The following is a 16,733-nucleotide window of genomic DNA, read 5'->3' as shown; positions in this document are numbered from 1 at the left end:
ACTGACCTGGGGAGTGGGCTGGACCCGGGGACCTTCTCCAGGGATGGGAGGTGGAGACACAGCCTCAGGGAGGGGCACTGGAATAGTGGGAGGAAAGAGTTTGGGAGGCGCGGGGTGTTGGGGATTAGAGAGCAGCTTATGCTGAGCTGGATTCCACGTCCTCCCCGCCCCACCCTTGAATAAGGGTATCAGGTTGAATTTCAGAGCTCTGTCCCCTCTGCCAGGGGATTTTCTAAAATTATACCCCATCCCTGAGCTGGGGGTGGCCGTTTGCTGCCCTCCCCGATCCTGTTTCCTGTAATAGGGAAGAGGAAAACAGGAAGAAATGGGGCAGATGGGATATGAGCAGAGGGGGAAAGTGGTCTGAGGCGAAGAGCTTCATAACAGCTGTAGTTGCCCGAGCGCTCCGTGTGTCTCCCAGGCGCTGTGCAGCTTTACACCATCCTCCCACAGGCCAGGAGGGCGTCATCTCCCTGGGTTCTTTTTCAGAAGTGGAAAATGAGGCTCAGAGACTTCAATTATCAAAAAAAAAAAAAAAAAAAAGATGTAGCTTTAAGGACATGGACTCTAGAATTAAATAGATGGCAAATGGTGGCTTGGCCTTTTAAGGTATCAGAGACCGTGGCTAAGGTACCTAACCTCACCCTTATCTAAACACGGGGAAGCCATTGCTACCTTAAAAGGATGAAGGACACTGCCCTATGAGGATGAGCATGAGAATGCATGGTGGATCCCACAGGGTTAGCACATTACAGATGCTGTTAACCATCACAGAATGAGCTTCGGTTTAGCGACACAAGTTAACATTCAGAGCTCACTTTGGGGCAGGCACTATGACTTTTGCATGTGTTCTTTTCTCTCTGTAACCCTCAAGTTACTGCCTTTCTGAGGAAATGGAGGCCAGGATGGGAAACAACCTGTCAACTTGAGTTCATGCTCTCAGCTAACAGTATTGCTTCTGTGACTTTTTTCTTAGCATGAGATTTTCTCCCTCCTCACTTTTTGGGGCCAGAGATTTTTCCCACTGAGCTGGGAGAAGGAGCCTGAGGCCAAAGACTTTATTCCATCTTAGCCCTTTTTGGGCAGAGAATAGGGAAAAAGTGTACTGTATCGTGTTCAGAAATACAGAAGGGGAGAAAGAGCCCTGTCCAGTGCTATCGGGAAGGCCTCATATGCAGGGTATGGGAAGGGACCAGGGATTTTTGAAGGATCTGGAAGGCAAGGTCCAATAAGCAGTAGAGGAGAAATGACTGCCAGTGAGGACAACTGCAAAGGGAAAGTGTGTTCAGAGGAAGTTGCAGTTGCCTAGGTGAAGTTTCAGAAAGTAGGTGGTCATGGGTTCCATGCTAGGCTGGATGTGCAGAGGGGAAGTCATGACTGAAAGCGCCTTAAAGAGAATGTAATGGTGTATCGTCCAATGGTTGGAGAGGCCAGACTTGAAGAGTTGGGAGTCTGAAAACAAGGGTGTAACCCAGGGAGAAAGTTCCTGCTTAAATTGATGTGGGGATGCCAAGGGGCTGGCTTGTTCACGACCACCTATACCCTAACACACGTCCCCTTGCACCTGTGTCCCTGATGGTCATTTCAACAACCTTCCTTCAAATAGAAATTCTATAAGCCTATAGGTTTTAACCTTCTAGTCTCATGGACCTCAAGAAAGTCTACTTAAAACCCCAAAAGAATACATATACAGTATACATATCTCAGATAAATGCATGCTTATGAATTTTTTTCAAAATTTAGGAGCTTTTCAAAGAACTCCCCAGAAACCCATCTTTGGCCTTCCAAATAAGAGCCTAAGCGCTGTTACCCATGGGGTGTTGGGATGGAGGGGGGCACCGTTTACATTTTGTTTTCTTCTCTTGCAGGCTGATAACCCATGAGATTTTAACTAGTTCTAATCTCAAACTCAAGATCTTTACTCTCAAATCCTTGCCCTTCAGCACTACCAGCTGTAGATTTCCTTGACCCTCCTGATTTCAGAATCTGGTTTTTTATAGTATTTTTAAAAAATTAATTAATTAATTAATTTGTTTATTTATTTTTGGCTGTGTTGGGTCTTCGTTTCTGTGCGAGGGCTTTCTCTAGTTGCGGGGAGCGGGGGCCACTCTTCATCGCGGTGTGCGGGCCTCTCACTATCGCGGCCTTTCTTGTTGTGGAGCACAGGCTCCAGATGCGCAGGCTCAGTAGTTGTGGCTCACGGGCCCAGTTGCTCCGCGGCATGTGGGATCTTCCCAGACCAGGGCTCAAACCCGTGTCCCCTGCATTGGCAGGCAGATTCTCAACCACTGTGCCACCAGGGAAGCCCCAGAATCTGGTTTTTAGAATTGCTGCTGGTTCTTCTAGGTGGCTTGGTGGAGTATGAGGGTTTTCTCAGTGCCAATAACCTCTACCTTCAAATTTTGGGATCCATAACCAGGACCTGATAGTCTCAGGAACAGTGAAGAAATAGCAATTGCCCTAGATACTTGTTTCTTGGGATTATTAAGCCCCTACAGAAACTGGCTACCTTCAGGGGAGCCATACTCCACAAAGGCGTGAAAATATTTTGTTTCTGAAGCCCCCCGCAAAGAATGTAATTTCACTTTGGCATTCTATTTTCTTTATTAAGAAAGTATTTCTTTCATCTCACACCAACCCCTTAGATCTCTTTTCTGATATTCTGCCTGCAGAGGAGTGAGATGTTACAGAACCTCCAGGCCCTTAAATCACACATTTGTAATCTTTGTGGGTAGATTACAGGCCTTCAGATTTATGTTAGAAAAGGTGCTTTTAATGGTATTCATTTTCCCACCTGCTTTGGACAGTCCCATTTAGCCTAGAACAAAATGTAATTGTAGACCAGATGTTTGGTGTCCCTGAACTTTGGCTGTCCTGGGACAGACCTCACTTGGTGATGGATCCCGAACCACACATTGGCTCATGTTTATCAATTTTATTCTATAGTGATGAGCTCAGAGGGGAAGAACTGTACTAGGAAAATTGGTTTAAAAAAAAGTGTGATGCCAGGTAGAGTAGTTTGGCCTTGGCCAAAAATTATTTATTGACCTGAAAAGGGAAGAATGTCAGAGTACTTCCCTGTCATCTTTTATGTTTGTCGGGCTCATCACGAGAAACGCCCTTTCCCTTCCCTCCCCGGCCTCCCTCGTTCCCCTGGCCCACTTCCCCTTCTCCCCCCTTATCTAACCTGCCCTGATAGACCTCCGAGGGATGCGCCACTGTCTAAACGGAGGCTCAGTCCCTCCCTGTGCATCCAGGCTGCTGGCGTGGCTGACGTGTATCAGTCTGGGACGTGGGAGAAATGCCAGAACGCAAGGCTATCACCCCTGTGTCCCACACCCAGGGGGTAATGAAGGTGTGGTCAAGGGGATGACCCCAAAGCATCACCAGCAGCCTCTGGCAGACAGAAAAGGCAGAGCTGGAGCAGAAAGCTGAACACTGGCTGGGTTGGGGGAGCTGGTCTGACAGATGAGAACTAAACCTCAGGAAGACACAGAGCTGGGAACAACCCCGCAGGGAAAGATGGCAGAGAGGCACCGGTTACTCTCCCAGGTGAGTTGTTCCCCAATGTTTCCAGACCCTAGGATTGCTCCATCCAGCCCCTCAGCCCTCACCTCCCCACAGACTGGAGAAAAGAGGTGGGTTGCTTAGAGGATGCAGACTCGGGGCAGCACACAGGTCTGAGAGCATGCGAAGCCGTTTTCCATCCTGGTCTGGGCAATGCTTATAGCCGGACCAGTCAGTGGCTTGGGGCTGGGAGCCTCCTAGTGACTAAGGAGGGGGACGGTGCTGGCCCTGCTGAGGGAATTCCCTGCGGGGCTGTCCCACAGGTTCTCATCCCAACCCCTCCCCCGCACGCCTCTCACACCTGCTTCGACCCCAAGCAGATCAGATGTGGCAAGGGGGGGGTCATGTGACGGAGAGATGGCTATAAATAGCTGGGGGTGGGCACGCTGCCCCAGACGCCTTGGGGACAGGCAGGCGGACAGGCTTAAGGAGCTGTACTGGGGGGAGGGCAGGGGCAAGCCGGCCGAGGCCTGGCCGGGGGAGGGAGCATGGAGCCGTCTGGGTCCCAGCGGCATGGGGCTGAGCCCAGCTGGTGGGGTAGCGCCCCCCAGTACCAGTACATGCCCTTTGAACACTGCACCAGCTACGGACTGCCCTCCAAGAGTGGGGACCTGCAGCACAGGCTCCGGGGGGATGCAGGCCCCCGTCCCAACGCCCGCCCCACACAGGTAAAGTCCTAAGGGGAGGGGGCGGTGGATTCGAGGAGACGGTGGTGCCATGGATTGGGGGAAAAGAGGAATCAGGTGAAAAGAGGGAGCAGTGTGATCTTTTTAACTTGAAAAAGTACGCGGTCATGTGTTCAAAATATGAACATTCTTCAAAGGTCTGGGTTCAGCCTTGTGAGCTCCTTATACAGAGATACACGCGTACTTTAACACAAGCTTTACTAACAGAACCCCCGAATCCTGGGGGGAGACGGCAGAGCCACACATGCATGACAAGCTCGTGCTTACATAACCCACACGAGGTGAGTGGCAGAGGGGACCACACCTCTGAGCTGTCCTTACACCCTCACCCGCGCGCAGACACCACCGGATTTCTCCCTCCCCACCCTCGGCAGGACACACACAAATCAGCACTTCTGCAGAAGGCAGAAGAGTTGGGATGAGTGGAGAAAAAGGACTGAATTGCGTATCAGTGATCAAAGATAGACCAGTGTCAAATGAGCAGAAGAAATATAATCAAACTTTCAGGTGGGAGGATTAATTAAGTAAGAACCGATGAAATGGCAGGCACCTGGAAAGGTACAGAGGTCTGTACCCAGAGAGAGGGGCTTGTGAACTAATTAGGGATGTCCAGGGATAAATACCCTCCAGGGCTTCTAGACATCTAGGAAAGGGCAATGGGATGAGCACCGCTGAAAGACAGGCTGGGAGCTTGTCGCAGATAAATACACAGGTTAGGATTAGCGAGTGAATGTGCATGCAGAGAGCGACAGGATGGAACCTGTCAGGAGGACCAGGAAAGCAAGATTTAAAAGTGTTTTAGCCAGCGAAGGGGGTGGGCTGTGGTTCCTCTAGTTTATGGGGTCTAGACAGGACTGGGAAGCTGAGGGCTGGCCTGGGCTGGTGGTCTCAGCGCAGGGGGTCAAGAGGATCCATGTCTCAGCCCTGATCCGTCCCGAGGGTGGTGGGTAAGGGCGGCCCCGGAGAATCAGGTGGGGACTGGGACACAAAAGCCAGCAGAGGCTCCAATGGTGAGTCAGAGTGGGCTTCCTGGAGGAGGGGACCCTGGAACACTGTGTGGGGTTGGACAGAAAGACCTCTCCTCATGGCCCTGGGCTCACTGTCACCGTGTAGGCGGTCTGGGTGGGATGACAACTTGAGTAAAGGTGCAGTTATGGCACCTTCTGGTGACAGTGAGGAAACCAGGTACACTAGCGTGAAGCTTCCTGTTGAAAAGGAATGCTGAAGTGACTTGGGAAGTAGGGTTGGGCTGGTCTCCAAAGGGCCCTGAAAGCAAAGAAGAGGAGTTTGGACTTAAGTTTTTCTCTGTTTAAATTTTATTACGGAAATTTCACACTTATACAAAAGCAGAAAGAGCAGTGTAATGAATGCCCAAGTACCCCTTGCCCAATGATCAGTTATCAGTATTTTGTCAGCATCGTTTCATCCATCCTCCCATCCCCAGCCCCAGCCCTACACACATGGGTGTTTTTGTTCAGGAATCCAGACGCTGCGAATGCTTTCAGGCTTGACTTCTCCCTGCCCTCCCAGCCCTGCTCGACTGGTGAACCCTGGTCCAGCCAGCACCAATCCGGCTCTCTCAGTGTTTCCCAGCCCAGGTTTGGTATGGAGCACCCTCTTCTCGTCTCCACCAGCCTGGGAACCAAGGGGGCTGAGGCAGCCTGTGTGCTGGCCCCCTGTGGGCAGTGTCTTCTCTCGGGGGCCAGGTGGGGCACAGAGGGAAACACGGCTTCTCTCAGTCACACACCTCATCCCAGAAGACGAAAGAGCCGTGAGCAGGGTGTTAGTGCGCGCCTGTCCAGGACTCAGGCATAAACTCTACTTCTTGTATTGTGAAATCAGATCTCTTCCACCCAGGCTCTCCCAGAACCAGCAGCATGGCCTGGCCTGACCCCGGCTCCAGAGGATGGAGTTAGTGCAGTGGAGGAGGGGCAGTTAGAGACCTTGCGCACACACACGCACACACACACACACACACCCCAAACACACAAGCTCTACTTCAGGAGGAAGTGGACTGACTTGCTTTATCAGGGCTGGGTCCAGTTTGTGCATTTGAGCACAGGAAGGGGAGGTAGATGGGCTTTCTCTAAGCCTGGCAGGGCATCTGAGGGGCCTCATTAAAGCTAGACACACCAAGGCCAAGAGCAACGAAGAGTCACCTGCTCGTCTTTCCTTGCCCCATCCACATCAGTGTGAGGGGGTCTGGGGGAGCAAGAGAGAGGCTGAGACACAGGAAACAGTGACACAAAAACATGTAATTGATGCACATGCCCAGTATCAGCACAGTTTTTTTAAAAAAAATACATTTATGTATGTATGTATCTATTTATTTATTTATGGCTACATCGGGTGTACATTGCTGTGCACGGGCTTTCTCTAGTTGTGGCAAGCAGGGGCTACTCTTCGTTGTAGTGCCGGCTTCTCATTGCGGTGGCTTCTCTTGTTGTGGAGCACAGACTCTAGGCGCACGGGCTTCAGTAGTTGTGGCTCGCGGGCTGTAGAGCGCAGGCTCAGTAGTTGTGGCACACGGGCTTAGTTGCTCCGCGGCATGTGGGATCTTCCCGGACCAGGGCTGAAACCCGTGTCCCCTGCACTGGCAGGTGGATTCTTAACCGCTGCGCCACCAGGGAAGCCCTTAGCACAGTTTTTGTATCCCTACTTCAGAGTAGAAATTGGTCCCCTTGACGAAGGCTGCTGTTGACCAAGATGACTACAGATGTGCAAGGGTGTGGATGGATAGACAAGGGTGAGGAGTGGGAAAAGTGCAGACGGAGAGTGGGGGGTGGAGGGCACGGATGACCACAAAGTGACCCTGCCCGAGGCCCTCAACACCCAGGATTTTAAAAAGCTGTTTGTTTGTTTTATCTGTGGGTCTATCTGCTTCCCTCTATTTCTTTTAACTCTTCAACAAGACAGACCTTTCCCATCTCCCTCTGTCCAGATCTATGGCCATCACAAAGAGCAGTTCTCAGACAAGGAGCAGGACACGGGGATGCCCAAGACGACGGACTCCAGTGCTTCCATGGATAACAAGGATGAGAATCACTATTCTAAATGCCAAGGTGATGGGGACTGGGGAGTAAAGGAATGTGGGATGGAAGGAGGTACAGGGATTAGGACACTAACTCAGAAGACCTGTTGCATATTTCTGGCTCACCATCCCCACACGCACACCAAAGCCCTCCTCCAAGTATTAAGGAGAAGACATGGCTCCCATGTCCTTCTCACTCTGCCTTCCTACTATCCCTCCCACGCAGCCCCAAGAAACTAGGGTTTAGAAAAGAATCAAGTGGCCAATGGGGAATTGGACTTTGGTGCCTTCTGAAGGGCAGAGAGGTGAGAAGAAACTCAGGGAATGCGACGTATAGACAAGACGCTGAGGGCCCTACACCTCCCATCCTCGGCCACACACACAGAGCAGTGACTGGTTACCTGCTTCTCTTTACTTTCTTTCCCTAGGTTGTATCCACGGTCTGGGACTCGTGATGAGAAGAAAATTAGGGGAAGACTGGATCTTTCTGGTGCTTCTGGGGCTGCTTATGGCTCTGATTAGCTGGTGCATGGATTATGTCAGTGCCAAAACCCTTCAGGGTAGGTTTAACCTGGCCCTTTGCCCTCAGCCCTCCCCATACTGCAGTTGATCTAGAGTTTCGACCTAAGGTAAGCTGGGGGTGCTTTGGGAGGAGGATGGTGCAAAGAGGAGATCAGGTGTAGCTCTGGCCCAGGATGAGACCAGACCCAGACCCAGACCCATTTTTTCTGCCCCTCCCACCTGCTACCAGCCGAGCTGTGGGGACCCGTCTCACAGGGTGACCAACTTGTCCTAGTTCTCCTAGGACTTTTCAGTTCAGGCAACTGGAAACACCTGGAGTCCCAGGAGCCCCTCAGTGCCGGGTTAACCGGGGTGGCTGGGTGCGCCACAGCCTCTAATGAAGCGCCCACAGAGTGTGGTTTGCTGCACTGGCGCCCACTTGACCTCCTACAAGTGGTGGGAACTTGAACGGGTCACGTCTCATCCCCCAGCTTAGACCCCCCCCCATGTGTCAAATGAGAACAGTGCCATCTCCGAGGTCGAACGGGATAGCCATGGCGGGAGCACGCTCCTAGCACGCTGTCCAATTCCGCGAGTGTGGGTTGGCGGCAACATGCCATCCACATAGGACTAAGCCCAGACGCCTGTCTCTGCAGCCTACAAGTGGACCTACTACCAGATGCAGCCCAACCTGCCTCTGCAGTTCCTGGTCTGGGTCACCTTCCCACTCATCCTCATCCTCTTCAGTGCCCTCTTCTGCCACCTCATCTCTCCCCAGGCTGTCGGTGAGAACTTCCCAGATCCTACCCCATCATGCCATCAACATAATCCAGCAGAATCTCATTGGCCTGTAGACCTCGCGCTCCCCTCCCTCCCTCCCCAACCCCCCTGACAGTCCTTTCGCTGCTTTGCTACTGTCCTCCCCCACGGACCTCTCACCCCACCCCCATGTCCACTATCTGGATGTCCATCTACCTTTAACCTCCAGCTTGAACATGCACACAATCATTTTTTAAAAACCCTTTTAGGCTCTGGAATCCCTGAAATGAAGACAATACTTCGCGGTGTTGTCCTGAAGGAATATCTCACCCTCAAGGCCTTCGTGGCCAAGGTTGTGGCCCTGACTGCGGGGCTGGGCAGTGGCATCCCTGTGGGGAAAGAGGTAGGACTCCAGTTACTGTGGGGTGAGCTGGGCAGGTCCTCAGGCAGAGGGCAGCACTGAGTCTAGAGGGAGCTCCGGGGGCAGCCGTGGGCCATGGGGATTCCGGAGGAGAGAGACATGGGAAGGTCCTCATCAGCCCTGGGAGCACCTTAGAGCAGAATCTCGCATCCTGGGCACTGTGGGCATTTGGGGCTGAGTAAGTCTTGGTTCTGGGGGGCCGTCCCGTACATTGTAGGATGATTAGCAGCCTCCCTGGCCTCTACCCCCTACATGCCAGCAGCAGTCCTCCCGCCCCACCCCGCCACCCCCACCCCCCCCCGCAACCCCTGTTGTGACAATCAGAATGTCTCCAGATGTCCAAATGTCCCCTGGGGGCAAAATCTCCCCCAGTTGAGAACCACTGACTTAGAGACAATCCAGACACATTCTGTGAAAACTGAGACCTAAAAGAGGCTGTGTGTTTTTTCAAGGTTATGCTCATGTACCTTCGCCCCCCCCACCCCCCCCACCCCCCCACTCCCCCTGCTGCAGCCAGAGTTATCTTTTCAAAATGGAATCAGGAATGTCTGCCCTCTGGTCAGGAACTTCAAATGGCTTTCCATTCCTCTTAAAATGAAGTCCACCCTTATTCCTGGGGCCTAGGGGGGCTATGGTGATCAGGCTGCCCCTCCTTCCCCGAGCTTGAGTGACAAGGCACTTCCTGCCACTCAACTGCGCGAGCCTGCCCCCCTCTTGGGGCTCCTGCACTTGCTGTCCCCTCAGCCTGGAACATTCTTCTTCCCGGTGCCCATGCAGCTCACGCCTCATTTCCATCAAGGCCTTACTCAGTTGTGACCTTCGCCATCCCACCCTCAGCATTCCTGTCTCTCTCTCTCCTCTGACCCTCCCTCAATTTCTTCTTAGCCCCTAGCATTTTCTTTGTTTCCCCTTTTTTTGAAACAAATGTATGTATGTATGTATGTATGTATATATGCATTTATGGCTGCGTTGGGTCTTCGTTGCTGAGCGGGGGCTTTCTCTCGTTGTGGCGAGCGGGGGACATTTTCTGAAATGATAATATGCTGGCGTATCACCCCCCTTCCTCCCTGGGATGAAGCTCTGCGAAGGCAGAACCTCTATCTTGCTCACGTCTGTATTTCCAGCCCCTGGTACAGTGCCTGGAGCAACCAATGTCTGTCCAAGAATGCCACCAAGCCCCCCATCCGGCCCCCTGCCCCTGACCCCTCATCCCCCTCCTCTCTCCCAGGGCCCTTTTGTCCACATTGCCAGCATCTGCGCCGCTGTCCTCAGCAAGTTCATGTCCGTGCTCTGTGGGGTGTACGAGGTAAGGCTGAGAAGGTAAAAGGAGCTGGGGCTGTGCGCGCTGGCGGGTGGGGCAGGGCTGCCTTGGCCGTGATGCTGAGCTGGGCACTGCGCTAACCCACGCTCCCTCGTCCCCACACACGTGGCGCCACCCGCCTACTCCAGCCACGCGATGCCGCTGTTCAGCCTGTGCCCGTTCTTTGACGCCCACCCCCGCCCCCATCCCTGCCCCCGCATCGGGGCTCGGCACGTGGTCCGCTCCTCGGCCGCCCCGGTGTCAGTTCCCCTCCGGTGCCGCCCCGTCCCTTTGTTGTTCCTGCCCCTCCACCCCGTCTCGCGCGCTCTCCCCCGCCCCAGCCCTCCACCCGCCCTGTCCGCGAGCTTCTCTGTTGCAGACTGTGCCTGGGCGGCTTGATCTCCTGGTGTCGGCCTGCGCGGTGGGCGTGGGATGCTGCTTTGCCGCCCCTGTCGGAGGCAAGTCCCACTTCCTCCCTACCCCGGTGGCCTGAGGGGTTGGAGTGGTTGCCACAAGCTTTGGGGTGGAGAGGGGCGCTCGCGGCAGGGGCTGGTGGGGGTGGGCCTTCAGGGTGTGACCCTGGATCACAGGCCCTGGTCTCCAGGCACCCGAGCTTTTTTTTTTTTTTTTCTTAACCCGAGAGCTGTTCTTTTGAGGCTGGTGGCTATTTCTTGCCGGCTTTATTGGTGCTGTTTGTCTGAAGTCCTTTCCTGTCTCTCTTGCTATTGACACTTCTTGCCCTGATTGTCCCCATCTCCAGCCCCTCTCTGGTGACCATTTATTGGCTGACCTTCCTTCCATATATTTGCCTAACATTTATTTCATTTTCTATGTTTGGCCTTGTGCTAGGAGATCACTTCCTGTCTGCCAAACTAACTGAGTTTCTCTTGGCCTGGCATCGCAGGGGGGAGACGGGGTCACTGTGATTCCCTGTGACTTAAGCCGCTCCTTCTTTATTCCCCACCTTTGCCTGTTCTCCTTTCCTCTTCTGCCCCCCTGCCCATCCCTCCCATCTGGCTCTTTGTCTGTGTCTCCCCTAGTAGCAACCATACTATTACACTGACATGCTGACCGTGGGCTGTGCAGTAGGAGTCGGCTGTTGCTTTGGGACACCACTTGGAGGCAAGTGATTTACCCCCGCCTACGTCTGTCCACTTGCCTGGGCTTGCTCCCAAAACAGTTTTTGTCAGCATCCCCAAGTTCGAGTATGAGCAGTTGAAACAAGAGTAAAGCAAGAATAGCTAACTTTTAATGAGCATTTACTATGCGCGGGCAATGTTCTAAGGACTTTACATCCCTTCCTGCCCAAAGCTGGATGAGATCTATATTAAGGAAGAGAGAGAGTTAGTGACTTGAGCAAGGTCATCCTGTTAATAAGTGGTAGCGCCAGGAAGGAAAACCGAGGCGGCCTTTATGGGTCCCGTACTTATATTAAAACCCTTTGTATTGTTGGATATTTTTGCCCTTCACTTATTACATCTTCTAACAGGGGACTTCTATGTATGTTCCTCTTGGTTTTTTGCTCTTGAATAATTCATTTTTGTCATTGTTGGTTTTAATTGAAGTATAATTGACATCTCTATGTATTTTCTTCTCCAAGGGAAGACTTACCTTTGGTTGTATGTTGTTAAGGACACGGAAGTTTAGATGGACCTTATTTAGATTAATAGTCAGCTTTATTTTTTGTTTTATGGCCGTGCCTTGGGGCATGCGGGATCTTAGTCCCCCGACGAGGGATCAAACCTGTGCCCCCTTCATTGGGAGCGCGGAGTCTTAACCACTGGACCGCCAGGGAAGTCCCAATAATCAGCTTTAAATGAGGACTACAGGTGGAAGTTAAAGTGTCGTTTTTCCTTGGCAGCAATTTAAGATTGAGTTTAGCTCTTTCTACTAATGTTAGACAAAGGGTAACCTTTCAGATTATTTTCCTTGTCCTGAATAACTAACAAGTGGGCATGGTCAGAGAAAGCTGTTGTATCTGTTTATTTACTCATTGATAGCAGTTATAACCAGATTAACAGAGCAAGGATTATATAGATCATTCATTGGATTCATTGGTGATAAAAAAAGACACCGTGTTGACAATCTGAGAAGCAAAACTGCAGGAAAGGCATATGCTTCTTAAACGCACCAGCTGTTAGAGGTATCTTTCAATTATGAACATGTAATCAGTCCTTTCATAGAGGAGTCTTCAGGAAACTCAGATGACTTGGCTCAGGAACGATATATGGATAAACATTTACAGTTAATGAAAATGTACCATGCTCTCTTGAACTGACACTGCACCAATGTCAGCGAACACGTCAGCTGGCATCCTGTTTGCACTCTTGTTGTCAGCTCTTGTCATTAAAGTCATAGTCTCCAGCCAGGGAAGGGTAGTGTGTTTGAATTTCTGCACACATTAAATGTTCACACTTGCATTTATACCCGCTTTCACCTTTATTTGGTCTTTTGCCTTACAAATCCAGAAGGTCTGAAGAACATTTTTAGAAAGGTAGCATTTTTTTGTTTTTATTTTTGTTTTTAATCAGATTCTTTTAAAGTGAAGAGAATATGAATTTTTTGCATAAAACTGGAATTTCTGGGGTGAATGAGGAAGGTTCTTCATGATCCTGTGTAGAGAACGGGAGAGGCAAATAGAAAAGTTACAGATAAAACATGGCTCTTGAGAAAATGTTAAGCATTGAAAAGTTAAAATGCTGTTTTCAAGATGTTTGTAATAAGTGGCAAATATTAAATGAATTTGCAGATAACATTACTTGATTGCTTTTATTTTATGAACATAGGCTAATTCTAAAATAAAAAAATTAGTATTAGAATATTTATTCACTATATGGTCAACTCTTAATTCCTTACACCGATGAAAGAAATTTGCTTCGGTGTTTGGCTAAAATGGCAAATATGTTTTTGCTTCCATATGTGCCCTGTGCCGTGAGCCCTCTGGGCGCTGTGCTGGTTCCTGTGCTCTCAGGTACCCACGGCTGAAAGGGTAGACAGGAAGGCAAGCAGACCATCACAGTTTACTCAGGAAGCGTCCCAGTGGCAGCCTGGGCAAAGTGCAAGGAAGATATTCTGGAGAGAGAGGAGACAGCATTGCAAAGTCAAGATGTAAGGGACTAAAATTAACATATATGTGCATTTCTAGAGGATACAGGGGAAGGAATGACAGAAAATGGGTCTGGATAGGTACGTGGGGGCTGAATCATGAAGGTCCTCATAGGAAATGCACAAGAATGTCGATTTCATTTTCTAGGCTAGAATTAGCCCGAATGTGTTTTATGGAACACAGTTCATGGTGTTAATAGACATAACCTGTAAACAGTGCTCCAAGATCAGATAAGTTGGAAAATACTGGGTTCAAAAGGTAGTTTTTTAAACTGGAAGAGTTATCAGAACGTTTGATATGCTGACATGTATTGTGACTATCCCAAGTGTAGCATTTCCCACAGAATTCTTTTTGCAAGGACCTTCTTATGGAACTCATAGTATCTCATGGACCTGACTTTGGGAAACGCTGTCACGGGTGAAGGGGAGCCATGGAAGAATTTTAAATAAGGAAGTGACATGGCCAACTCTGACAGATCTGTGCAGGACAGAACTGGCCTGTGGATTAACAGGATTTATCCAAGATTAACAAGAAGACTATTGTCATAGTGCTGATGCTAGATGATGAGAGACCGAACTGGGCAGAGGCAGAAGAGATAGAGAACAGGATGATATATATGGGTGATAGAAAATAAAATCGATGGGACCTGGTGGCTGATTTATGTGAGGATGTGAAAGGTAAGAAAGGAGGAGGAATCTACGCTAACTTCCATTTTTATAACGAGGGAAATGGCGTGGATGCAAGCAAGATAGGGAATATAGGAAGTGAAACAGGTCTGGGGGAGCTGATACATTTCACTCTGAATACCTTGCGTTTGAAGTTCCTGTGGCGTCTCCAAGTGATGTCAAATAGGCAGCTGGCTTGGTGAGTCTGAAGTTCAGGAACTGAGCTGAAAGCATGGCTTTGTTAACCAGTAGGTTAGCATGGAGGTGGTAGTTGAAGCCGTGGGCATGAATGAAATTGAGAGAGTGTGTCTATGAGTAGCAATTGTCGGAGACCAAGGACAAGGCGCTGGCTGGGCAGAGGCAAAGGCGCCAGGGGAGAAGACAGAGAGGAGCCTTCAGGGTGGGAAAGAGAGCAATATTACGGAACCTGGGAGACTAGAGAGTTTCCAAATGCTGTTTGTGTTTTTAATGCTTTGTTTCCTCTTAGCAGCACATTTTCTGTCTGGCTCAGGCGAATATGAAAATGAGCTCTCATTCCGAAGTACACAGTGACAGACTGTTAGAGAAGGTGTCCCAGAACCACATGGCAGGAAAGAAAATCTAGCCTAGGATTTCAAAAACTGGTCGTAAACTATTCATGAGTTGGATAGTTTACATCCGACAAGTCAAAGCCGACTTTGGTTTTGTTACTGGTAAAGAAAAGGAGAGACTTGCTCTACCTGACTCCCCACTGTGTCAAATCCTCCTTTTAGGCCAAGGAAACAGCTGCCTTACCTGATAAGATTTGGGGAGCAGGGGCGATAGGTGGTTAGCAAAGCTCTGTCCCTCAGCTTCCCTGTTTTCTGAAATGCCACCCATCTATTCTCTTCTGCTCTCGTTCTTCCTTCCCCGTCCCCCTCCCCACTCTCCCTTCTGTGCATCCATAGAACAGGCCTCGAGCCCTGATTATGTACCAGGCACTGTGTTAGGTGTTGGGTTCCAAGGAACTTTCAATCCTGGGGGAACTCAGAGATGTAAATAAACAACTATATCTGAAAGTGCTAAGTGCTCTGATGGTCCAGAATTCCGAGAGAACAAGGTAAGGGCAGGACTGTTTTTACCCGCGGAGGGGGATCGGGGATACCTTCCCAGAGAAGGCGCCATTGAGCCAACCATGAGGAATCCTCTGTCCAAATGCAGCAGCTACTCCACGAGGGAGTAACCACACTCCCTTGGCATAAATAACTTCCTGTCATCACTGACTGTCACCTGCGGAGGAGAGGGCTGGGGTTCTGAGGGATTCAGGAGATGTGACTTTTGAATCTAGAACAGGGAGAAGAAAATGGCTCAGATGTGAGAGGCCACCTGCAGGAAGAACAGGTTGGGGGTCTTGGGCTGGCCAGCAGCCGTTCCCGCAGAGAGCAAGGGGAGACGAACCTTATCTAGTTCATGGGCTTTCCTAGGTCTGGGCCTCTTCTCCATTCATCTAATTATGGGCTGCATTTCCTTGTTTTCCTTCTTCATTTCCGATAAAAATGAGGCTTAGCCAGGTGTTAGGTAATTCTCTTGTAAGTTTTTACTTTGCATCTAATCACAGTCTATTCCCTGATTCTTGGTATGTTTAAAGACTTTTTTTCTTTGCATCTTTTTTTTTTGTCCTTTATTTATTTTTGGCTGCTTTGGGTCTTTGGTGCTGCATGGGGGCTTTCTCTAGTTGCGGCGAGCAGGGGCTACTCTTCGTTGCAGTGCGCGGGTTTCTCATTGCAGTGGCTTCTCTTGTTGCGGAGCATGGGCTCTAGGCTCACGGGCTTCAGTAGTTGTGGCATGTGGACTCAGTAGTTGTGGCTCACGGGCTCTAGAGCGCAGGCTCAGTAGTTGTGGCACACGGGCTTAGTTGCTTCGCGGCATGTGGGATCTTCCTGGACCAGGGCTCGACCCTGCGTTGGCAGGTGGATTCTTAACCACTGTGCCACCAGGGAAGCCCTCTTTGCATCTTTTGAGTCTATCTTTTATACCCTTATTAGCTTCCTTACTTTGTCTCCACCAACTCTTGCCATTTTTCTATCTATTTACCTTCTCATTTGTGTTCCAGCATCTACTCTCAGAAACAGTACAACTTAGGACTCTTAATTAGGTTTCCTTCTACCTCACCCGCCTTTCTTTTTTTAAAAAAAGTATTTGTTTATTTGGTTGCATCAGGTCTTAGTTGCAGCATGCGAACTCTTAGTTGCGGCATGCACGTGGGATCTAGTTCCCTGACCGGGGATCATCACCCACCTTTCTTAAGCATAATTGTTTATAGCTTCTTCTGGCCTCTTGGTTTTCCCCCTGGATTTGGTCCTTTTCAGTCAGGTTTTTAATATTAATTTTTTTAAAAATGTGGATGAATCCTCTTTCCTTTCTTGCAATATTGAGTATTGTCAGCTCTCACAAAGCCCTTTCCTATTCATTTTTCTTATTTCTTCCCTAAAAGTTGCATGGTACGTGGTGCATGGGAGAAGGGAGGAGAGGTTGAAGGGGGTGTTAAGGAGAGTCCCTGTAAATCTTGAGCTCTGCTTGGCACTCTGGTGAGCACCTGCTCTGGAAGCTTTCTCTTTTGTAACTTTTCTTGCAGAAATTTTTCAGATCCCTGTGGATATCAGACAACTGTGAATCCCACCCAACCTTGCTTTCTAAGGGATGGAGAGGGCACGACCACCTGACCCTCAGGTTTTGTGG

At 50.1% G+C, this 16,733-nt stretch overlaps 1 protein-coding gene across 1 annotated transcript in view; it reads left to right on the top strand.

The window, feature by feature from the left end:
• Window positions 1–4,037: 4,037 nt before the first annotated feature.
• The window catches only part of CLCN1 (chloride voltage-gated channel 1), a 32,392-nt gene continuing 19,696 nt past the window's right edge, over window positions 4,038–16,733 (top strand). Inside the window, exons 1-7 of the mRNA XM_036864027.1 lie at window positions 4,038–4,235; window positions 7,195–7,315; window positions 7,713–7,844; window positions 8,442–8,570; window positions 8,814–8,947; window positions 10,194–10,271; window positions 11,309–11,387. Of these exons, the coding sequence (XP_036719922.1) occupies window positions 4,056–4,235; window positions 7,195–7,315; window positions 7,713–7,844; window positions 8,442–8,570; window positions 8,814–8,947; window positions 10,194–10,271; window positions 11,309–11,387 (853 nt within the window). The 5' untranslated portion in view covers window positions 4,038–4,055. The remainder of the gene's footprint in view (window positions 4,236–7,194; window positions 7,316–7,712; window positions 7,845–8,441; window positions 8,571–8,813; window positions 8,948–10,193; window positions 10,272–11,308; window positions 11,388–16,733) is intronic.

Source organism: Balaenoptera musculus, chromosome 9 (genome assembly GCF_009873245.2).
Source record: "Balaenoptera musculus isolate JJ_BM4_2016_0621 chromosome 9, mBalMus1.pri.v3, whole genome shotgun sequence".
In the NCBI taxonomy this organism is placed as follows: domain Eukaryota; kingdom Metazoa; phylum Chordata; class Mammalia; order Artiodactyla; family Balaenopteridae; genus Balaenoptera; species Balaenoptera musculus.
This window is presented reverse-complemented; position numbering and strand designations above follow the sequence as displayed.